The 24220-nt window shown below is 50.7% G+C and overlaps 1 protein-coding gene and 1 long non-coding RNA gene across 5 annotated transcripts in view; both read right to left on the bottom strand.

Moving 5' to 3' along the window:
- Positions 1 to 13981, bottom strand: part of ZMAT4 (zinc finger matrin-type 4) — an 84890-nt gene extending 70909 nt beyond the window's left edge. The window contains exons 1-2 of one of the 4 annotated variants that reach the window (XM_071729146.1): positions 13826 to 13981; positions 76 to 177 (exon numbers count right to left, since the gene is read on the bottom strand). In XM_071729146.1, the coding sequence (XP_071585247.1) occupies positions 76 to 177 (102 nt within the window). In that variant the 5' untranslated portion in view covers positions 13826 to 13981. Of the gene's footprint in view, positions 1 to 75; positions 335 to 526; positions 588 to 13825 lie in introns of those variants that run through there. The other 3 variants (XM_071729150.1, XM_071729147.1, XM_071729149.1) reach the window with 3 other exon arrangements.
- A 6633-nt stretch (positions 13982 to 20614) lies between these two features.
- Positions 20615 to 21492, bottom strand: LOC139788841 (uncharacterized). The gene is made up of 2 exons (XR_011722963.1): positions 21282 to 21492; positions 20615 to 20897 (listed from the first exon to the last, which is right to left on the bottom strand). It is a non-coding gene; the product is annotated as an uncharacterized lncRNA (long non-coding RNA).
- Positions 21493 to 24220: the final 2728 nt, after the last annotated feature.

Below are 24220 nucleotides of genomic sequence, written 5' to 3'. Positions count from 1 at the left end.
AGTTTCCAAAAAGGAACTTTAACTGCTGGTGCAGCTCCTTGCTGGGACCAGAGGAGCAGACCCAGAGCATCCTACCTCGTAATGGGCCACGCGCTGGGACTCCGAGATCAGCTGAGCACTGCAGACTTTGCAGTAACTTTCTGTGAATAATTCCTGGTCGATGTCGGATGATTTCATCTGTTCACGACAGAGAGACAACAAACACAGTGAGTTACAACAGGTGAAGCAGATCAGGAGCCCTAAAGAGACACGGGCAGAGCAATGCTTGGGCTGAGGGGTTCTTGCTGCCACAAGGAAACCCAACCAGTGTTATGAGGTGCAAATGTCACACCGCTCCCTGAGCTGCTCTGCAGTTCTATTCCATGTTGGTGGCCGTTCTCCTCCATCACCTCCCTGCTCTAGAAATGCCACGTACATAGCCAGCTGTAGCATTCATCACTCACGGCTCAACACACACTTAACCATTTATTACACCACGTGAAAGAGCTGATAAAGGCTTTCCACAAAACACAGATATCATTACAACCTGGAGGAAGGTGTTGTTAAGCTGTTCTATTCCTCAATTTAGACACGGAAGGAAATTGCTTGGGTGATTTACTAGGCTGGGCTGTTCTCAAGCAGCTGTTTAAATATTTGTCTGTTCCCCACAACTTCCAACCAGGACACTTGCACTTACAAAGCCAGCTCACCATCTGACCTCCTTCACAGAAATATTTTAATTCTCTGCTCAGACCTTCCCCATTATGGAAGCAACCACAGGTACCCAACTCTGAACTGAAACATGGTGCATAAGCCAAGGCTGAGGCTTATAAATGACTGAACCCAGGGAGAGCCAGAAAACACCAGTAGTAGCTTCATACACAGGATATTTAAAAACTAAAAAAAACCAACGAGTGCAATTGAAGGGGGAAATAGAGGCCAATGCCTCCCGACTAATGCCAAGATAAAATCTATTAATTCACCATCATAACAAACCTGGGCATCATGAAGACTAATGCCATGTTTATAGCATTTATTCTACTAGTTGGGAAGCAAAACAATGTGGACATGAACAAATTACAAGATCTCACCAGCAGAAAGACCCTGACATGGAGGAAAGCCCATCACTGCTGGGCTGCACAAGCTCTGCAACGGGGCAGGGGACATCCCAGACTCCCAGCCCTCACCCTGGGCTGCTGGTGCCAGCTCTCTTGGGCTAGGGAATGAGCTTTTCTGTGCACATCTCTCCTCCAGCTGCAGAAAACCCCAAAACCTACAGCAGCTCCACAGGTATTGGGATCCCTGCACATTTTATAGCAACAAGCAGCTGATTTGACACCAGAAGCTCCCAGCCTGCAGAGACCTGTGTGTCCCCAGCTCCAGGAACAGCTTTATTTGAATGCTTTTGGTCCACCAGACAAAGACCAATCTCAGAGCTCTGCTGCAGTGCCCTTGCAGAGACACCTGCCTGTTTTCTCTGCTGTCTGCCTAGATTTAATCTTCATTTACTCTGTCTAGAGAAACACCGCATTGAGAAATTTTCAAAGACACCAAAAGACCCTTTTTTTTTTTAGAGTACAAGAATTGTTGCAAAATTGCATCAAAGGCAAAATAAAGTGGAGGGAAGAAATCACTTAAATACAACAGATTGCCACGAGGCAAACCAGAGACTCATTAAACCTCAACCCAGCACCCAAGGCAGAGGCAGGTAACGAGGGCCTCATTTGCATGCAGGCTGCAATGCTCACAGTACAAACTCTCGTTGCAAAAATCAGAGTAAATCAAAAGCTACTCAGTATTAGCTTATCTTCATGCTCTGATAACAGATCCCAAGCCTATTCAGCCTCTCACATTTGTGCCCATGGAGGGAGCTCTGTGCCCCCCAGCAGAGCAGCAGGGGCCGAACAGGCTCAGCCAGAAGAGGATTTCATGATTTTTCTCTAAGCAGTGACTTCTGATACAGGTACAGAATTCATTAGCCTCTATATTGCCTGGGGGGTTTTCCAAGCCACTGCTGCTGCCCAAGGATGTCCAGCATCACAACAGGTGAACACAGTTCTTCTGCTGAAAGTTGTTGCAGGGTGAGTGTTCTGCTGCCTGTGGCCCAGTCACAGGGTACACGGGCCAGGAGTGTCCCCAGTGTGCTGTCCTGCAGGTGACACGGTGTGGCAGGTCCCATCCCCCTGTTCGAAGCCACGGAGAGAAGCCTGGACAACCCTAAATCCTCACCATGACTCCTGAAGCTCCTTTGGCTGCAGCACTCAAGCTCTGCTATTTCTGTTTTCCTTTCTAGGATAACACCCAGAGCAGGAACAAGGGAGGGTGAGCTCAGGAACCTGTGAACACAGCTCCCTGTGCTCCAGAACAGGCACCACCACCCCCCCAGGATGCTGCTGGATGGCCTTGCCTGCTCTCTTCCTCCTTTTTGCCTGGTGTGAGATGCACTCTGCATTATTGGTTCACAGGTCAATGCCATCAGTGCTTTATTAAATTCTTCTGTCTGCAAGTGTCATAAAGGGAGTCCATAAGCAATTAACATTTATATATTTCTAATCACTTAATTCCATCCTGAATCTCCCTGCCTACAAGTGCCTAAAAGCTCCCAGACCTCCTGGGACCTGGTGAGGGCTGATCCTCACACCACACAAAGCAGGAGGATGGAAGGGGGGCTTTTCCCCACCACCCCCACCAGCACATCGTGGCTACCAAGCCACCCGTGCCTCAGACATGTGAGAACCACAGATGCTGAGCAAGGAGGGACACGTTCCCCACATGCTTTCAGAAGCCTTTCTTGCTGAGAGTTGAAGAATTAATGTGCAATTCACAGTCCTGCCAGCTGGACCCAAACTGTTCAGTGGAGCAGAAGCCCTTGCTCTGCTCACAAAGGTCTGGAGAGCAAAGCTCTGGCTCTGCCTGCTCCTCAGGAACATGAACACTGGAGCCTCCTCTGCAAACATTGCCCCTGCATCTCCTTCCAGTCAGGTTTGTCATGGCCTCAGGTGCTGGGCTTGAGCCCCAAGCCCCCCTTCCCCCTGCACGCAGCAGCTCAGCATCTCCAGGAATGGCAAACTGTGTCATAAGAGATTTCATTTGAAATACCTTGTGCCATATGGCCACGATTCTTCTCAGCAGTTTCTGTGACTGTAACAGCTTAATGAAAATCAATTTGATGGGGCTGACTCCAGTTTTTGGCAACTGCTAGAAAGATGTTAACTAAGTTGCATTAAATTTCAGAGGACAGCAGTCCACATATTGACATCACAGACATAACCAAAGCCAAATCCCTTTTTAAGGATACTTTTTGTACCAGCTGAATCCCACCAGACAAGGACACTGCCGAATACACCTGTCCCTAAGGAGAGTGTTGGAAGTGTCCCTACAATAAGAGCTCCTGCATCTCCAGGCCCAGCCAGGGCTGCTTGAAGAACCTCTCTCGGGACCAGAGCCCAATGGGACAGGCTGAGCTGCAGCAGCCCCTTGCTGTCTGCAGTCACTGCCAGCAGAGATTTCCCATCATCTTTCTGAGAAACACTGCTGGAATCTCCTTTCCAGCAACTGTCCCTTGGCAAGCTGCTTCTATTTTCATCACTGTATACCCCCTGTTATCAAGTTCATCTCCCCGTTTGTTTTGGGTTTTTTTTTGAGCAATGAGCTGAGGGAATAGAAAAAGAAGTTATTTTAATAACGGGAAATTCACAACGGGTTGTAGAGATTCCAGAGAGCACAACAAACATGAACCAGACAGGGGTTTTTTTCTAATTTCAAGTTTTGCCTTTTATATCCCTTCACAGACTACCTCTGGAATTTTTCACTGTCTGTTATTTCTGCATCTCAACAACAATAAGCAGAAAACCACAAAAAACCCCAAGAAGCAGCAGATGACTCCATGTCACTCCGGGGATGGCTGTTGGAGCACGCAGCTCCATCCCTGGCTCCCCAGACTGGTGTCAGCAGATTGTTTGCAGCTTTTCCAAATGCTCCTCGAGCACCAGCAGATCCCAAAGCACCAAGAGCCCCAGTTCAGGAGGGGACGTGTTAAACAGACACAGCAAATGAGGGACCTGAGATCAGACCTAAGTCCCTCGGTAACTGTTGTCAAAACTTTACAACGTGCCCCAGGAAAAGGGATGAAAGTTACAGGCTTTCCCCACTTCCCCTGCCACCCCTGTTTGCTTCCAGCTACATTTCTGATTTAATTAAAAAAAAAAAATTAAAAAAAAAAAATTAAAGCCATTGCTTCTCCCTGACCGATTTCCCCCCAAATACTGCTACCAGGTTCAAGGGAGCATCACCCAAGCTACCACCACCACCTGCCCAGGGGATATCAGAGACCTTGAGGTTTGCACGTGCTGGACATGATTCACCCTGCACCAGGGCTGTCCCACACCAGGATTTTCATGCCTTGGCATCAGCCTTCCCAGCCAGGTGCTCATTCGGTCACCTGCTTGTGGTGATGCAACAGCAATTTCTGCACAGGGTCATTTTTTCTGCTTTACAATCAAGAGCAAGGAGTGCTGTGTAATAAACCACTGAACTCAGCTACTTGGTTTCTTCCAGTCAAGAGAAAAGAAAAAAAAAAAAATATGGCCCCTTATCCAATTTACTCTCAAAGGCCTTAATCACCCTTCCCAGAATTTACAGCTTCCAAAACCTCCATACTGGAGCACTGAAGGGACAACTGAGCATGTGCATGAATGCCAAACACGAACAACAAGCAAAAAATTAAGCACCCTGATTTTCATGTTATGAATTATTTGTGGCTTTTGCTGCTGTCACTCTCCCATGGATTAACATCTCGTGTAACACTTCCTGTTTTCTTCTGTTGTTGAATTTGTCTTGCAATAAAGAGAAAAAACCACTTTACTAATAATTAATGTGCTTTCAGCAACTCTGTCACCACACTGTCAACAAGGCACCTGAAGGCACACAGAACACTGCTTTTTTGAAGTGCCTTCCTTGGCAGCACCATCAGCGTGAGGATGGCTGAGCATGTTCCACAGGTTCAGTTCTCAACTCTCCTTCTGCTCCTGCCACCTCCAGAAAAACATCCTCTGACCACATCAGCCTCCTAGGGCAGAGAGCATCCCTGGCTGCTGAGAGAGGGGCAGGGATGGGGCAGCAGCAGCAAAATCCAGATAATCCCACATCCCACAGGAGATGCTGGTGGGATCCATGCTCACGAGGAACTCACTATGCCCCATGTCCTCAGAGGACATCCATGCTATTTTCAGTTTTTCCTGTTCTCCTGCCAAACCAAAGATGTTCTGTGTCTCTCCAGCTGTGCTGCACATCTGCCATCTTTCCCACCCTTGGTCTTCCCTGCAATTCTTGTTTGGTTTGGGGTTTATCTGCCATCTCTCTGCTCCATTCCTGAAATCCTCTCCAGAGTCGATTTTCTTCACTTCTGCATTCAGCCTTTGATGCTTTTTGACACGCTTTATTGGAGCCTTGAAAATCAGAACAAGATTGTGTGTGGCATGAGCTGGGGAACAGGAGAAATCCTGCACGTGTCTGCTGCATGTGTCAAAACATAGAGGAAAGGTTGCAGAGAGCAACACGGAGGAGACGGAGCCTCAGAGCAGACGGGTCTCAACCCTAACCCTAACCCTAACCCAAATGCCCAACTTTGCACAACTTCCCCAGAAAAATTGCTCCTTTGCTGGGACCCGTTTTTTGATGTTTGCCAGGACAAAGACAGAGACACGCAGACAGCAGTGGTGTGCTCTCAGCTCTCAGCAGATGGAGATGGGGGTTTTGAAAAGACCATAGCTCCCGTGCCATGAGAGGGCATCACCTGTGTCTGTGCTCCCTGCCCAGCACTGCCTGGCTCCAGAGCAATGTTTTGTCAGACCAGGGGAGCAGGCAAGGAAAGGGGGTCTGGAGGCACAAGGCTTTGCCTGGGACCACAGCATCAGGATCTCATTGGGGATCTCTTACTGAAATCCCCATGAAACTTAAGATCTGAGGGACCTGCCAGATGTTCCCACCTCCTCACAGGCACCAGTGAGATGCTGTTTGTTCATGAACAGCAGAACAAAGCGAGCAAAACCTGCTTTTTTCATGAGGAAAAGCAGTGCCAGAGGGAGGCCACAGGGTGTGGACGATGCCTCTGCCTTCCAGGCAGCCCCAGAGCCACAGCTCGGGATGCTCTGCATCCCCAACCAGCACCACGGGCTGGGAGCAAAGAGCCACAATGCAGAAAAATCCATCGGGAGCCTGTGTGACCTCCTGCTGTCTGCAGTGAGCAGGGGAAACCTCAGGGGTTGGATTTAGAGAGCAAAGGGAAGACCTGTTGGTGTGGCAGAGAGCAAACACCTGATGTAATGAATTGCCTCAGGAGGGGAAGGAAGGAAGCTGCCAAGTTGAAACCTCAATTTTGAGAGTGGCATCATCCCCTCCTTACAGATACCTGCATCCGGTTACACACATTAATTGTTCTAATTATTCACACAACATGGTACGGCAGGATTTAACTGCAAATGTGGTGACTTGATTAACAATATATTTTTAAGAGGAGATTGATACGTTGTGATTGCTTTCATAAAGTTTGTGGGAAAGGAACAAGGAGCAATCACATCTCTTGCCTCAGGGCATCAGTTCTGCATCCTGTGCCCTTCAAGGACGGGGCTCGGGCAATCACTCCAGTGCAGCATTTTTGGGAGCCCTCACTGTGTCCCGGCCACAACCACAACACTGCCCTGGCCTGCCCAGGACCCCCCACCCCCCCCAACGGGACCCCACTGGCATCGGGCTGTGGGGATCTTGGGGTGAGCACAGCTTCTCGCAGGCCTGTGCTGCTGAGCCAGGGTTACCATGTGATGCTCGTGGTTGCTATGGAAACAAAAAAAAGAGGCATAAATAGTCTTGGAGCCTGCCCAGAGCCCATCTGTGCTGTGGGCACCCCAAAATCCGGGGGTGCTGCTGCCCTGCCCTGGTGCCAGCCCTGCTGGTGCCCAGGCTGTGCCACAGCAGGAGCTGGGGATGGGCAGATGCTGGGGAGCAGCCCCCACTCAGCCTCTCTCTGCAGTTACAATCAGGACGCCACATTTATTTTTGGATAAGCAGGACCTACTTTTTCCTGTGGCTCCCTAATAACATACAAAACCGTAGGAGGAGAGTCAAGCCGAATCCCGTGCCTGCAGCTCCTACCCCCTGGTACTTTGCATAATCAGGGCTTGTCATTCCCCATCAGCCTCAGCTCAGAAACCCAAGAGGCAAAGGCATGTAAGGTGGCAACCAGCTTAGAAGGCGACTTCAGAGAAGGAATTTGTCCAACACAGATGGGAATTATTTTAATAGCAGATTCCTGACAAAAGCCTGCACACACTCTAACATCTCATTCCAGAACCAGCCCCAACAGCACTAACCCCCAATCAGTTTAACATCACAGCACTAAACAACCCCTGCCACAAAGGTTAATGAAGTTAAGGGCAGCAGGAGCAGGGATGTTCCTGGTTATCCTCACTGCCATCCCAGCTCCCATGGGTGGGCTCAGCTCCTCTCCCTTCCCACCAGTGCCACATCCAACATTTGCTAGAGCTGCCTCACCATGTGGGGGTTTATAGGAGCCCATGTTTCCTCCAGGTAGCCAAGCAGCTTTGGCCAGGAGTCCCCCCGCCATATCATGATGGATGGACTCTGTTCCTTTCAGCTACAGCTCCCCTGCTATACCAGAGCTTTTTGTAATCAATTAAATGATTTAGAAACACACCAAGAATGCAAACAGTTTGTGTCTAAGCCCCCTGGTTAGCACGGTGCAGCTAAGCCCCTGGCCTAATTAACTGCACATCCAAATTCCACATCCTCTAAAAGGTATTAGCAGATTTCAATAAATTTCACCACATCATTTGTGTTATTTGTAAATTAGCTTTGTACACAACAGCAAACAACAAGGAGCTTTATCTTAAGTAAAACATAAAATATTTACATCCCTCCTAACACCCTCTCTTTTCCTTTGTCCATCCATGATTTAAAAAACCAAAAACCACAACCTTTTTGTGTGCTTTTATGTTCCTCAAGGAAAAAGGAGCATCTCTCATGCTCATCTCTCACACTGGACTTTTTAAGTTTTATGTCAGACTTGCCTTGTCTTTGGGAGCATTTCAGCAAGCTACTCAGATAATTCATGCTTCATTTTCTGCTGGGGAAGAAAGCCACAACACTATTCTCTCCCTTAACAACAGATGAGCAATGAGAAATGGTCCATCAGTGGCCATTGTAATGCTCCAGCACTGTGTGTGAAAGGGTCTCCTGAACTGCAAACCATTCTATTTTCATCAGTGAGAAATTAAACTGCTGATGCAGGGTGGTTCGAGTCAGTTACGCCCCAGGCTGGGCAGTGGCTGCTCCTTTCAGAAATCAAGGATCCTCTGGCTCCAGGATTTGGAAAGGTCTCCCTCTCCCTGCATAGCCTAGGAACTCCTATTGCTACAGTATTTATTAGTAAAGCATCACCTGGCACAACCAGAGCCAGATGAGAAAGAAGCTCTCCTTTTAGCATGACTTATTCTTAAGAAGTCTGAGTGCAGTGGGGCTGACTGCTGAGATGATACAAACATCCCCATGGCCTCCTCAGCACAAACACCAACTGAGCTTGGTAAGGCCTGACACATCCTGCACTGCATAAAGAGACTCTGAGACTGCTGAAGAGTTTCATAAATACAAATTAGTGAACATAACTATAGATGACACCAAGAACTCAGCTCCTTCCTGCCTTGCAATGACATTTCTTGCCCAGTTTCAGAGCCGTGTTCTGCAATGCAGCTCCTCACATCCTTCTGCCTTCACATCAGCACAGCTCGAGGAAATGGCAGTGAAAACATCTGACAAAGACAGAAAATCACAGGTACCCACACCCTGCATGGCTCCCACCCCACCAGACTCCTGTGAACTACAGTCCTGAGCTCGAAAGTTAGACAGATTAATTATTGCTACAATTAGCAGTATCATGAAGCATCTCTGGTGGCAGGAAGTAACTGTCATAAACTTGTATAATCACCCAATATTTATGAGCAGTTGGACCCACAGTTATCATCCTGACACATTCACCAGTAACGTTGTAGAGCGGAAAACACAAAACTGAATAATTAGTTTTCATCTGAAGTAAAGCTAAACTCAGTGTCTCTGCACCACAAGCCATCCCTGAAGCCAGGACTCTCTAAAGCCCAAAGAGGAGGAGGTGAGAGAGTCCAGAGCAGGTGAAACCCCCAGAGCACAGCCAGAGACATTGGATAATTTCCAAGCAGCACCTTGATCCAGACTGAACCCACCAGGCCAGCCCCACTCCTCTGCTGGGCACAGAGGCCACACGTCTGCTCAGCTCACATGTACTTATTGTATTTCAAATAATAGGGGAGCTTGCACAGCCTCTCCTACACCAGGAGTTTTAAGTGATTAATTTACAGCTTCAAAAGCAGTGGGTGTTCAATTCCATAATGTTCCTGGGGTCTCTGACAAGGCAGTCCAGGTGCTTCAGACCCAGAGCTCAGAGTTTTTCCATTTGCTTTATAAAATTTTGAAGCCTGTGTGTGTCTTGTTCACAGCTGGCTGCTGGGTGTCATGTCTGTGGCTCTACCTTTCAAGACAGCTTTAAATACCAATGTCTCGCTTTGCCACCAAGTCCACCCACTGTTTTTAAGCAGCTGGATCAGATTTAGGAGCCGTTTTAAGCTCACTGTGCTGTTCCCTGCACCTCCGAGCACTCAGAGATGCTTTCTGAGAGCCATGTGTGCAGCTCCATCACACGCAGCTCATGGACAGCCAGGGCCTCGCTCAGGGACCCTGTGTCATACCCACACACGTAATATGTACACGATATATAAGTAGATCAAAGAGGGAGACAGGTGACACCTCCAGGGCCTCCAGCACAGAGGCTGATTTGCTGAAAAGCTTTATTTATACTCTCCTGCCTTGCGGATTTGTTTCGCCAACAAACACGTACTGGCAAGAAGCAGGTTCAAGCTTAACTACATCTTCTACCCCATTTGCCCTTTAACAAGACAAAATTAATGTATTTCTGCTTTGGAATGAAGAGAAGAAATATTCTTCTCCCCCACGGCTTTCCAAATGAAGCTCCTGAAAGCCCCTTTTGAAGCTCCCCAGCTGCATTTCCAGACCTGCTCCCCCTCCACGCTCTGGAGAAATGGATTAAACGAGCCCTTTGAAGTGCTGCTGCCCGTGAGCTGCTCTGGGGCGAGCTCAGCTCAGCTTTTTGTCGGGTCCTGGAAGGACAGCAACCACCCCCCTCTGAAAGCAATGCCCAGCTCCAGGGCAAACCACTGGCAGCCCGCAGGAGCATCTTCTCCCTCCCTCCCCCCCTCCTCTGCACCCTGCATCCACCCCGGCCCCCCTGTGCTGCAGGGACAGTGACCCCCTGCACAGCCACCTGCAGCCAGGCCCATGACTTGGGCTCACCAGATCTGCAAAGTCTCACACAACCTCCCTGCTCAAACCCCACACCCTGTGAATCCCCCCTGCACCAGGGGTCTGGCAGCCAGCACGGGCAAAGCCACCAGCATCCCCTGCCAGCACATTAAAGCTGTCAAGCATGGAACAACAGGCAAGTTTTAATATTAAGAATATTCATCTCTAGCCATTTCTAGTTAATGGAACAAAGCAAAGCGTTGAGAAAAATGGGAACATTACAGTAAAAACAACAACAAATTAAACTCTAATGCAATTAAAGAGCAATTAGAGATCTATCCTCTGGGAGCATTTTGGAACTCTGGGTCTTTCTCAAAATCTGATCTCTCTGCAACTTTATTTCTTTCTAATTAATAAATGAAGAAGTGGATGGCATGGCTCCCCCCTGGTTCCCTGCAAAATGCCATCTCCTGCTCTGCAGGAGCAGAAGGTGGTGGCAGGTAGAAGCATTCACACCTCCAAGCTGAGGAGAAATGCAACTGTCAGCAGAAGGAGGTGCAAAGGCAGGGAGCTCAGAAATCACTGCCTGTGTCTGTTGCAAGGTGACCAGGAACACAAGGACCCAAATGCTCTTGTGCAACAGCCAGGCTGAGCCACCATCAGCAGACAGCAGAGCAGGAGTGACCCTAGAAAACCCTTTGTTTTCCTATACACAACTCCCACAAAAGCCACCGCTCAGAATTATACAAACTTAATTCCCTGACTTCTTAAACTTGCACACGCACGTGCCCATGGATAAGCTCTCACTTAACCAGACTGCTCCTGTGCACTGCAGGATTCCCTGGGATCGGTCGGGGCTGCATCTGGACAGGGCACAAGGACCTTTTGACAGCCCAGAGTGACAGACGTGCCCCAGGACCTGCTGCCCACTGGCCTCTCCACTGGCCACTCCAGCCAGTCTGGAAAGGAACACGGTGGGCAGGGGCCAGCAAGTGTTGTGCCAGCAAAGCACCCGAGAAATTACAGGAGAGCTGAAACAAAGGGGTGAAGGTGCAGCACCCCATCCATCCAGCGACCCTCCAGACTCATCCACAAGGTCAGAGCACCAAGGGAGGAAGGCACCTGTGCCACAGGGTGAGGGGGGAGCCTTGACCTTCATCCATTTCCGTAAGCAAACCTACACGTGGGAACACCAGAAGGCCCTCTTTGGCCTAGAAATTGGCCCAGTTCTGATCTCTCCAACCAGTTCTGGATCCCAAGTCACACCTCTTTCCTTGGGAGCTTAACCCAGATAAAGCCTGACACCCAGATCTGACAGCACCAGGGCCACTGGTGCCAGGATCAGCCCCAGGAGTCCTTCTCAGTCCTTGCAATGGATTCTGAGGGGCTTCTGGAGCCCCAGCAGTGTTACCAGGTAAACCTCCAGGCACAAAGAGGGGGAGTTAGGTGGTACAGAGCCATGCCCCAAGCCCTAAAGCCCCAGAAAGAGAAAGCTGGGCTGCTCACAGGGAGCAAAGTGCTCAATCAGCAAGGGACAAATGGCTGCACCAATTCCTTTGCAAACTGGAAGCAGCAAGTAAACCAGATCCAGAGAAGTATCAGCAAAACAGGAGAGGGCAGAGAAGGCTGGATGCAGGAGGCAAATTAAGACAAGGCATCTCAGAGCCAAACAGAGGTGTCTTCTGAAACGTGTACACCCAGGTCAGCTGGGTACACAAAGAAATACCCTGTGAACTGCTGTGTACAGACAACGATTGTTTATTTGGAGTGACTCACAAGTTACTATGAATGATCAGATAAAATCAATCAGGGAGGGGGAAGGCTGGACATCAGTTTGAATTTTGGAACAGTTCCCACCCCGGGATGTGGCCAGAAGGCAGGATCCTCCCAGGGAAACGGATGCAGGGAGGGACAGAGCAGGTGCAGGTCACTAGGATTAGGGGGTTTATAATCAATAGGTCTACAATGCCCTGGGAGCAAGAAAGGATTCCTTCTTTCAGGTTTCTGATAAAATCAAGAGGAAAGACCCATTTTGTCTCTAGAAAGCTCCTGTGCTGGCCCTCCCTCCTGTCCCTTCCTACAGTAGATGAGTCACTGTCTAGCAACCTTTATCAAAATACCTCTCACAATATTGTTTACCAAGTCCCCACCATTCCCCACCCCACAGCACAGTGCAAGAAGTGTCAGGAAATGTTCCAGGTCACTGTCCCTTTCTTGTGGAAAGACTACAGCCCCAAAGCTGAAATCTCTCTGCCCAGCACCCCCCCCCCCTCCAGCAGCAGCTCCCTGCTCCCCCAGGCTCACCTCTCATTCCAGAGACGGGTGGCTGTGTTCTGCAGATGGATTGGATGTGCTCCTGAGAGCCAGCAGCACAACCTCACGCTGAAAATCCAAACTGCTGATTTTAGACTGTCTTCTCAGGGCTTTGCAAAGCTTGCTCCTCACCCAGTGCTGCATGCTAAGGTGAGTCCCACATCGTAGGAGGGCAAACAGAGCATGTGGATGCCCAGAGAACATTTAACACCAGGAACCGAGGGGCCCAGGTCTGGTACCACTAAGCAGTGGGTACGGGAAGGGTCAGTTACCGGAGATCTTTCCCGCAGCCCAGCCCAGCAGTCATCCCGCTGGTGTGGCAAACGGGACAGCTTTGGCTGAGGCTCTCAGCCCTATGGGTGACCCCGGCGCAACACGTGGGTTCGGGCAGCCCCTCCGAGATGCTCATCCCGACATTCCCGAGGCGGGAAGGAGCAGCGCGCAGTCGGCAGCCTCTTTCCCCGCGGATGCTGCAGAGATCCGGGCCAGGGCTGTCCCCAGGACAGCAGCCCCAGCCCCCTGGGCTCAGCTGCCTCCCGGGGAACGTGCTTCTGCTCTCTAAGCAGTGCTGACTTGGGAAGTTCTCCAAACTTCCCGAACCGAGACAACAGAGCTTGTTTTCCTGCATCTGCAGACATCCGTGCCCGCATCCCGCAGCCCTGGGAGCTCCCTCTCCCACCCTGGACTGTGGGGACGCCTGCGCAAAGTCCAGTCAGTACAAGCACCCCGAGTGTCCCCAGACCGCCGGGCACAGGGGTTGCCCCTCGGGGGAAGGGGGTGGGCAGGGGCGGGGGAAACCAGGCCCTGCCCGGCTCTGCCAGCCGCTCACAGGTGGATGCAGCTATCAGGAAAATCTCCATGGGGAAAACGTCCCAGCGCCTGGCAGGGGGCTGGACCACTGGCACAGAGGACCGCTGGTCAACCCTAAACCCCGTCGCGGGTCCGGGGGTGGCACAGCGGGTCCGGACACCCGAGCATGGGCTGTCCCCTCCGCATCGGCACTGGTGGCACCAAATTCCCCCCCCTCCCCGAGCCTCGCCGCCCCTGGCAGCCGATCCTGGCGAGCGCAACGGATCCCCTCCCACCACCCCTGCTCCCGAACGGCGCCCATTTCCCCCAAAACTTTCCTCCAACTCCAATCAACAGATCCCAGCCGCCAGCCGGTCGGTACCTTGGTGTCACCGGCCGGGCGGGCGCGCCGGGACCGGCCGAGCTGCTCCAGCGATGCTCCGGGGAAGGCGCCCACCGGAGCTGCCAGCACGGCTCCCCCCTGCCCAGAGCACGGCTCGGCTCTCCCCTCCCCTCCTTTTCTCCAGCAGCCCCGGCCAACTGTGCCGGGCAGGCGCCGGGGATGCTCCGCTGTCTCCAGCTCCACCCCTGGCAGCAGCGATTGGCTCTGCCGGGCTCTGCAAGGGCTGCGCGGCCCCCGCCGCTCCCTCCGCATCCAGCCCCTGCCACCGGCGAGAGCCCCCCCAGGACCGGCACGGCCCGATCCGGAGACCTCGGGAAGGATCAGATGTGGAAAGGGCAGAGAGGTTGTGGAGGATATCACAGGCTGCAGGGGGAACTTATTTACTTTTAGATTAATACTTTTACACGTGATGCACTTATTTTCATACCCTGGGTTTATGAGGGAGCACCCCCTGGGCTGCGTACACCCCCTGAGCAGCACCCAGGGCTGGAGGAAGACAAGAGCCCGTGCGGGGATAAAGGCTGGGAACAGCTTCCTGAAAAAAGTGGCTAGGGGAGAGCAGATACCAGAAGGAATGGGATGGGTTCATCTTCAGGGATGGGTTCATCTTCAGGGCAGCCATAGCATCTCTTAGGTGGGACTGAAGGGATGCAGAAGCCACTGAACCAGTGCCCAGGGGCAGAGCACTGGAGGGCAAGACAACAAACAGAGTAAGGAGAAATGGGGGTGATGCAGACCCCTGCAAACCATACAGGATGAGAATAAAATCCCCAATACAGCCCCACACACACATGCCCAGGAGTCTGTAATGCACAGCCAGGCTGCAAACAAACCACTCTCCTCTCTCTGGAATCCAGTACTGTCTACAGTGATTGATTTGCTTCTAGTAACCAGGCTTTGCAGACACTCCGAGCCACACTGCTGCACTGGTGCTACTGGTTATCTAGACCTTCACCCTGGAGCTGAGATGGACTTTACATCATCCTCCATCACCCAAATGTAACAAAGAAAAGATTCTAACAGCAATTTTTCCATTTCCAGCTTAATGTGCTTGACAGCAGTTTTACAAACTATCTGAGCTGTGATGCTTCATGATCATACTTGTTTCTCTAGCTGTAAAAAAAAACAAAACCAAAACTGCTAAGGAGCATTTAAGCCTCAAAAATTGACAAAAACTGCCTCCTTCGAGCTGCTACCTGGAGCCTCAGATACTTCAGTGCTAAGAAGGGAATATCAGACAATGATGCAGCTGCCATTCAGGAAAGAGATATTTCTTAAATATCTTCCTTATGTTTTTTGGGTTTTTTTTTAGGATTATATAATTCCTAGGAGCATCCCATGATCCCTGGTAATGGCAGCATCAGCACAAGAATTGCTGGAAATAACTTAAAAATTAATAAATCCTTGAAATTTTTTCACCTCTCACCATCTAGCACCCTCACCCCCCCTGACAGAGAACACTACCTGCCTTTATTTATGTCCATCTGGGACTCCTTGGCCCAGTAAGCACTTTGGGATGCTGCCTGTTCCCCAGGCATGGGGAACATGTCCCCAGAAAGGGACATGAGGTGTCCTGGGGGCCTGGCAGTGTCCCTGCAGTGCTGGTTCAATGTGCCAGTTCAGCACAGCTTTGGAGGGCCCACACAAGGCTCCCTGGACAAAAATGCCTCTGAGCAGAACTCTCTTTTGCAGAAAATAATGGCAAGAATGAGTAATTAATTCCTGCCCTCCTTCATGCTAAACAAACAGGCTGCCCCACGGCTCTTCCCACTAGACTTGGGCAGCCTTGGCTTTGAACAAAGTGCAGCACTGGAAAATTCAGCTTTTGCTCCATCCCCGCACCCTGCCAGGGCTCAGGAATGTGTTCCCTGGCCCTGAGCTGGGATAACTGGAACAACCTGAATCACACCAAAACATGGAGCTGCAAAGCAGCAGCTGTGATTGATTAATCACAGTGGTGAAGCTGAAGGGTTTGATCATTTTCAAAAGCTCTTTAACATCTTAATCTCCAATGAAGGGGAGATTAGAGCAGCCACAGAACAAAACAGAGCCCAAACTGGGGCTGGTTCCTCCCAGGAGAGGCTCTGGACAGCCTGTGCTGCCCCATCAGTGCCTCTTTGAAGTAGGAGATCCAGACACCTGCCCTGGCATCCTGATACATGAAGCTTGTACCCTTCATTTGCCTCTTTCAGGTGGATCCACCACCGTATCAGTGCACCCAAAATATAAGAACTTGTGACTCGACTCTTCAATATTCTCACTTGCTTTGGTATCTCAAACATGGTGGTGATGGTCCAGGCTAAAGAACACTTAAAGCACACTTGGCATTTCGTGCTTCCAGACTGGTGCAGTCACCTGAAGTCCTGCAGCAACCTTTGCAGTGCTGAGCAGCCTACAGAGATGGACAACACAAATGCAAAAATCCCAGAGAAGGGAGAGGCACAGCCTGGAGGTGTGTGAATAAACCCCACATCCTACCCCTTCCTCTCACCAGAGAGGATGAGCCTCTTGCTCTTCCAACCCCCTGGCTGATCTCTCTCACACAGCCAGGGATGAGGGGCAGTCCTGGAGCAGGAGGGTGAGGGGGGATAAAGAGCTGGGATACAGTGGGGAGGCAGGATGCTCCGTGTGGGCTGGGCACTGGGATGCTCCACTCTGGGCTTTCACCTTCATGGAAACCAGATTTTTCCCAGTGAAACCTGGGTCTGATTGTCTGCAACTAATCCACTGCTTTGCCATGACATTCAGCTCCCGAGGCACTGAAGAGCTCAGTGAATAATTATAAAAATCCCCCAAAATAAGCAAGAATTTTGTTACAGCTGTAGGCACAGCTCCATGTTGCTTTGCTGTGCCATTGCTTTGGTTCTGCTTCATGCTCATACCACACGTTATGGCAAGAGTGGAAGTGCAACTTGTGGTATGATACAGGCAGAGGATGAATGAGAACTGGACCCTGCAGGATTACTGATCTGCCCTTGGTGCAAAAGCTCAACTTGCCCCCCACTCCCCAAGGGAGGAAGAAACTTGCAGTCTTCAGAACCATTTTCTTCATTACCATGCACTGCACAGGTCAAGGGGCATGGCAAAGGCACTGCATGGAAGGAAAATAAGGAGAGTAAAATCAGTACTTGTGTACTTCCCAAGGCCCAGGTGGGCTCAGCTCCTCTCTGCAATCACAGCTCAGTGCCTGCACACCAGAGCATGGCAAAGGACATGGCAAAATCCACCCAAGCACATCATAACCAGGACTAGCAGGGTGGAGGTCACCTTGTCTGACAGAGGAGGAGTGCTGGACGTAGCTGTACTTTAAAAAAAATCTGCTTTCTATCTTATTCCAGTAAAACAGTCCACACATGGCAAATGCCATGTTGTCCAGGGGACAAAGAGCACCATCCAAGACCTGCTCTGTAATGCCACTAATCCAATGCCAGCCTGTAGATTCAGAGTGAATTCTGAACAGAGGACAGATGATGCTCTACTGTGCAATGCAGCAACATCTGGTGTTCCCCTCGGCGCTTGCTATTTCCCTTCCCTCCCCTGGGCAATTCTGTGCTATCCACGTTCCATATTCTGAGCTGGCAGCCATGGGGGAGCAAAGAGGAGAGGAAACAGTAGGCAAAGGCAGTCACCCACACATTGTTTATGAGATATACTTGCAGCAAACTCTGTCTGAACTGGGACCTCATTTCCAAAGAGACGTGGGAGAAACAAAGCTGCCGGCGCTCGCTGCTGTGCCAGGAGTGCCGGAGGCCAAATGCAGGTGGAAGCTTCTCTCCCAAACCTAATTCTTGGTTCTGACTAGAGCAGAGACCACAGATTAATGCAGAGCCCAAAGCAGCACAGTCTCGGGGAGCAGCAGCTGCTCCAAGTGTCTGGAGAAAGGAGACGCAGGCTCCAGCCAAGCCTTGTGTCAGAGTTCAGAAACCCTACAGCCACCCACAGAGTAGGAGCCCATTCACAGCCATGCCAACCCTAAATGTCCAACTCCTTCAGCAGAAGAGCACCTCCCTGGAAGAAAATACATGGCTGGTGGTGCTCCAGGACCAGCACATTGGATCTCCAGACGAGCCCCTGCAGTTCCCATCAGGAAGGGCTGTGCCTTGACCAGGTTCTTGATGCTCACCCCACACGAGGCTCTCTCTGTCCTGCTGCTCCACATCCACTCCCAGCTTTTCCCTGGCAGATTCGTGCTGCTGGAGCCACCCCTGCACTGCCCACCCCGCAGGCACCCAGCCTGCCCTGAGCCCGAGGCATTCCCCGTTCCTTGGAGATGGCAACAGTGCAGATTCTCTTCTGAGGCATGGTGCCCTTTAGATTCCTCCCTTCCTGAGAGCAGAGGGGTTTCCACAGAGCAAAGTTTACCGAGCATATCTAAAGCACTCCGTGCTGCCTCGCTGAGGTTCGGGGGCCCTTCTGCCAGCAACCTGAACCAGTGGCTGACCCTGGCTCCATCGCACTGTTAAACATGCCTGCGGAATGTCCCTAGAGAGGTTACTTTGATTTCCTTAGCTCATCCTCAACTGTAGTTTCTAATCCTCGGGATAACAAAAGGCTGAACTGTAGCCGCCTTCCAGGATCTCAGGCTCTGGCAGAGCATCTTTAGCTCTATGCATAAGAACTGCAGCACCCAGGGAGCTTAAACAAAGAGCCCCAGGCAGTCCCAGCCTGAAACACTGGGAACAATGCCATCGCTCACAGACAGGGGAAGATGTTTGGAAATGCAATTTCCGAGGTCACCTTTTATCATCCAGGCAAACCAGAGGCACAGCGGTGAGCAGCCTGAGCGCAGCTTTTGTCAACCAAAGCCAGAGCTGGGGACTTCCCGCGGCTACAGAGCAGCGGGGCCCCGGCTTTCCAACAGGTCCTCTCCCACCTTCCTGACACATCCTGGAAGCTGAACCACGGACGACACGGTGGGAGTACAGCTGCCCACCAGGACTCCTCAAGGGATTTCAGTCCCGTCCCAGAGGAGGGGAAGCCCTGGCCCACTAATCTCAGAGGCTAAAATAATTTTGCTCTTTCTTCTGAGAAATCTTCCAGTAAAGGGTGGAAGATGCAGTGAGCCCAGACAGAGACATATTTCCCCTGTGGTTACCCTGATGCCTGGCTGCCAGCACACAGACATGCAATTTGTGCCTCGCTAGGCAAAGCCCAGTGAAGTGTTTCACCTGACAATAGGAGGATTCCCGAGCTCTGCCACCTCAGCTGACCCCAGCACAATGTCACAGGCTCCCCAGCCACCACCGAAACCCACCCCTGTCGCTGCCTGCAACCCCCCCCACCGTCACCTCCCTCTTTACATCCAGCAGTCCATCACTGCACCCCCTTTTTTTGACACTTCAGAGTGTCTGGAGTTCCTCCCACCCTCTCTTAAGTGAGCACGAAAACTGCCCCTGTGCTGGGAGGCGTGGGGTGGGCAGCCCAGGTCTGGCACCGAGACCGACCTCTCGAGCAGAAAGCTGGCAGGAAGATTGGCTTCTGCAGAGGGAAAACATGGACCTTAGCCCAGGCTGAGCTGCATCTGAGAAGCTTGTAAATAAACACCCTTTCTTGGCCTGCAGCTCACTAGGCACTGCTGCCCCACCTGGGTATCAGGAGCTCAGGGTGTTTGCTGCTGCTGCTGCCCAGCATTATTTAAACCCATGGACCAGGGCCCTGCAGCTCCACGGACAAGATGGACATGGACCAGCAAACAGCCAGCCCAGTCCCAAGGCACGAGTTAACAACAGGCTGTCAGGTACTGTTTGTCACTGCTAATTGATCAGAAGGGCCACTTTGATTGGTTTCAATTCCTGTCCCCAGGGACACTGAGGAAAAGGAGAACTGAGTCGATCCATTACTGTTCCCAGATGAGATCTGCTCCAGCCCTGTGCTCTACACTGGCTGCTGGGAGGTCCCATGGGACACAGGCAGGACAAAGGTACCTTGGTCAGACCAGGCAGTTTGCATCTGTCCACATACAGCCAAATAGGGGATTTCCCTCTCAGAAGCAAATTTAACTTTCTGCTTTGGAGCCCATGGTACTCATGGCACCAGGAGGAATACCCACACCCCCCCTAAACCATCACGCAGGGTACTGGTTTTCTGCCTTGCTATAAATAGTCTCTAGAACTGCTGAGCAAGGATTAATGGCTTTTCTAATTATACCACTAGTCAGTGACAAGGGAATGCTACCTTGCAGAGGTCTGAACCTACTGCCCCAGTGCATGGCTGGATTGCTCTGCATAGAACATACCCAAAAGTCATTTCACTGTTCCAAGGAATATCACAAGTGCAACAAATCAAAAACCAATATTCCTTAATATTCAGTTGGACACATCTGGAAACCTTATCAACTCCAAGTTACTAAAAGGAATCCTATCAGTTTTGAATGGCCTCTCAGAGAGCTGCATTTCCAGGTAAACAGTATCTGTGGTTTGTACCACCTCACAGAACCACCTCTTCTGAATATACAAAAAATCTCTTTCGTATCAGCATCCCAATTAACCCTTGATTTTAAATTAGATTGCCTCATTTAGTAAACAGATGCTTACTTTGTCCTATTGAAAAGGAGCATTTTTTGCACACCTGCACTAGCCAGGCCACAGCAAGACTGATCCCTGCACCACTCCTCATCTTTCACCTGGAAGCTAACAGTGCACACAAGAATTTTTGTTAAAGGGCTCTAACTTTAAAAAAAAAATCAGTAATACTAGGAAAGCATATCTTGCAACACCAGGTTGCACTTTGTGTTTTAAGTTTCCCATTTATGACAGCATGAACAAGATGTAGTTTCAGAGGGGAGTATAGTATTTTATTGCCAAAACAGTACTCCATTTTCTGAGTGCTTGATAGCTATGGCAAAAATGTTTTCTCCTGAGGACATGACAGGTGCATAATCTGCCTGGTAAAATTACTAGGAAACTTCACAGCCAAGGAGCATTCTGTTCAGCAATTGCAGCACTGAAAGTTTCCACCTGCAGGTCCCCAGCGATGTGTCAGGAGCAGACAACTCATCTTCCCTGGGATGCCTGGGATTATTCACCCACTGTGCTGGAGGCTGAGAAGGGCCCTGTGGACACAGCATCGCTGTGCAAGGGCATCCAGGAGACAAGGGACAAGTTATTTTCCCCAGTCTCTTGGAAACAACACGAGCTGCTCCTTGCAGCAGAGATCCTGCCCTTTGTCGAGTCTAATTTAGGGCATTAGCAATTCTACCAATTCCATGGGGCAAAACCTTCAGCCCTACAGCTCAGGTTAGGGTTAGGGTTAAAGGAACCACTGTGGGCTTGGGGTGTTGGCCCAGGAAAAGGGTCCCTGCAGCCCCCACTCCCATAGGCCCCGCCAGCACCTTTCAGGGGACATTGCCAGGTCAGAGCAGGCTGGTGTGATACTGTGGAGGGTCAGTACCACCTGGGACAGCTTTGAGGTAACTCAGCATCCCACAGCCTCGCACCTCTGCGTTCCTCACACCTTCCCCAGGAAGCCGCGGTGCCGAGAGGGGCTCAGCACCCACCGCCATCTGGCAGCTCCTGTCCTCCAGCTCCAAGGCATTACTTCATCTCTGTTCCACCAGCGACCTTGTCAGAGTGCCCCAGAAACCACTGCCACTATTTTTAGGTTGACAAATACATCTAGGAAAAATAATCCACTGCTACATGACTCCCTTTCAGTCCAACACTCAGCAAATGGCCTCTGTGAAGATGAAATGCCAGGAGCCATCTCCCCTCACCCACCTGCCCGGAGTGAATGAGCACCAGAAAAACAACTAACCTTCTACTTGGTTGCCAAGGTTTCTCATTTTTATGTATAACTATGTATATTTATAGTGCCCCTTGCTATCAAAAATGAGCAAAGGGAACAGCAGATAAGACAGCCTGGCAGAATTGTTTCTCAATAGAATGTTTTTCAGTTTTCCGCAAGGCGTCAGCAGGTCTTTAAAGTCTTTTTATTACATTCTGTATTAGATGCAAAATCATATTTCAAAGACACTTTAACTTTGAAAAAAAAAACAACAAAAACCCACCAAAATTCAGATTCTGTGCCGTGCCACCTGCAAACAGCAGAGGCACGACCCAAATTAGAGAGAAACTTCTAATGGAGGGAGCTCTGCAGAGGAGACTGGGTCATTTTAAAGACTTGAGAAATAAAAGGTCACAGGGAAATTGCTGCCTTCCTAATTATAGCATTCGCTCTAGTGTTACCATGCCACAACTCAGGTTCCTAATTTAAATTGTCATTAAGCCTTGCTGCAGACCCCATAACTTAATGACTTCTGGTATGATAGCCTGTTCTCCAGTAAGAGAACGCTTGTACCAGAGATGGGGTAAGGAGAAACAACACAGAGAATTAATTAAGGATCAAAATCACAACACATCTCAGGGCCTGGCCCCTCTTTTCTCACAGGGCTGTAATTCAGTGCCCTACACCTACACCACAAGCTTTTATTCCTGTCTGTACTCACGGCTGCCCCAAGGAATATGGGCAGAGCACGGATGCTGCAGCACCTTATCCCAGCTACACATCAAGCTTTACAGGAATAGATGGGCTGATCCTAACTGGCTGTGAGGAGGTGCTGGAGGTCACTCCAAAGCAGCTGCTGCAGTGGGATGGCAGCCACAGGGATGCAGTGGCCTTGGGCACAATCTGTGGATTCCCCTCACATCACAGGAACAACCAGGAGACTTCAGAGGAACAGAGTGCTCAACGCACCAACTCAGATTTTCTGTTAGATGTTGAATTAAAGCAGCAAAGTTTCCATTGTTCTTTATTCCTTCCTAATTAGTTTATTAGACCACAAATTACAAATCAGAAGTCTTCTCATCTCCATTTCTTCCGGGACAGAGACTAATATCAATTTCTGGATTGACTTTTACCTTTTTTGTAAGTATAAAAAGCTTTAACAGCCACAAGCAATTAGTGAAATGAATTAGGAAGCAGCTTCTATATCCAGATTGACCACGCCATACAGAGGCACCATCCTCATTGGACCAGAATGGAAGCTTTTGCCTACTGCACCTGATACTGCAAAGTAGGAGATGTGCAAAATTCAAAGCAATTTCTCACCAGCATCACCGGGCACTCAGCACAAATAATTTCAGACATCATTACCCGGGAAGATGACACACAAAGAGCTGCTTCTGGAGTTTTTGCTTTTACAAATGCAGTGTTTAAGGCGACCAAATCCTACCCAGATCCTCTCAAGAACTGCAACGGAAAATAATAATAAAAACAAAGAAAGACCCCAAGCTGAGGAGAGGACGGCTCTGGAGGTTCAGAGCTCTGTCGGGATGGCAGGGAGATGCTCACAGGTCCCGCTGCAGCATCCGCTCCGCTCCCCGCACCGGGGGGCGAGGGAACGGGGAGGGAGAGGGCACAGGACAAGGAGGGAAGGGGGTACGGAGCGGGGGGAGGGAGAACAGGACTGGGGGCTCCTCTCCTCTCCTCCCGCCCGTTCCCGAGACAAACGCGCCTCCCCGCGGCAGCTCCGTGCCGCAAATCGCAATTCCAGCGCCCGGGAATGGCCCTTCCCGACACTGCAGGGGTAGGGAGCGAGGCCAGAGCCGCCGCCCCACACCCTCCCCCCATTCCCTAAGGATCGGACCTCCCCGGGTGGCTCCGCCCGGAGCAACGGCACTTGCAGAGCCCAGGGAGAAAGGAGCTGCCCGGAGCCCAGGGGTCTCCAGAAGTCCCCCCCGTACACATACACCCGCGCAGCCCTGTCAGCAGGAGGCATCACAGCCTAAGGCAATGGAAAAGATGGAAAAGATGGAAAATCTCAGCTCCTCCTCTGAGCTGCCGCTGCCCGGGGGATGCGGACCCGCCCCCGGCACTGCCCCCGAGCCCTCCCGGTGCCCCAGGACAACCTTGTAAAGTGATACGAGAAACCAGTAAAGTTACAGATCAAGTTTCCAGTCTCTTTGCTTCAAACAGATGCCTCCAGCAGGATCTGTGCGTGGGGGGTGCTGAGTAGAGCTCTGAGCGTCAAAGTCCCAGCAGCACAAGAGACCCGAGTCAAAAGCTGCAGAATAATTAAGGGCAAAACACATCTGACTGCTACTGTGCTTTCCTGCTGTTAAAGAATTTCTCCTCCTCTATGGCTCGAACAGGGAAAATTGCATTTTGGAGTGTCGACCAGGTAGTTTGGGGCTCTCTGCTTTACTGCAGTTCACCAGCTGCGTGCTGCCCATTCCCCAGGCAGCTCGTCCATCACCCGGGCATCTGTTCTGCACCCTGCCAGGCTGGGACAGGCAGCGCCAAGCTCCAAGATCACTTTCAGTGCCGGTGTGCAGTCCCAGCAGTGTTCCTCTTTTTTCTCACTGCAGGTACTGCAGGAGGAGCTCCTCTTATTCATAAAGTAAGGTGATCTGCAGGGAATTAATTTTGGACTCCATC

Source organism: Heliangelus exortis, chromosome 30, assembly GCF_036169615.1.
Source record: "Heliangelus exortis chromosome 30, bHelExo1.hap1, whole genome shotgun sequence".
NCBI classification, from domain to species: Eukaryota; Metazoa; Chordata; class Aves; order Apodiformes; family Trochilidae; genus Heliangelus; species Heliangelus exortis.
The sequence above is the reverse complement of the archived record's forward strand: the minus strand, read 5'-3'. Positions and strand labels throughout refer to the sequence as shown.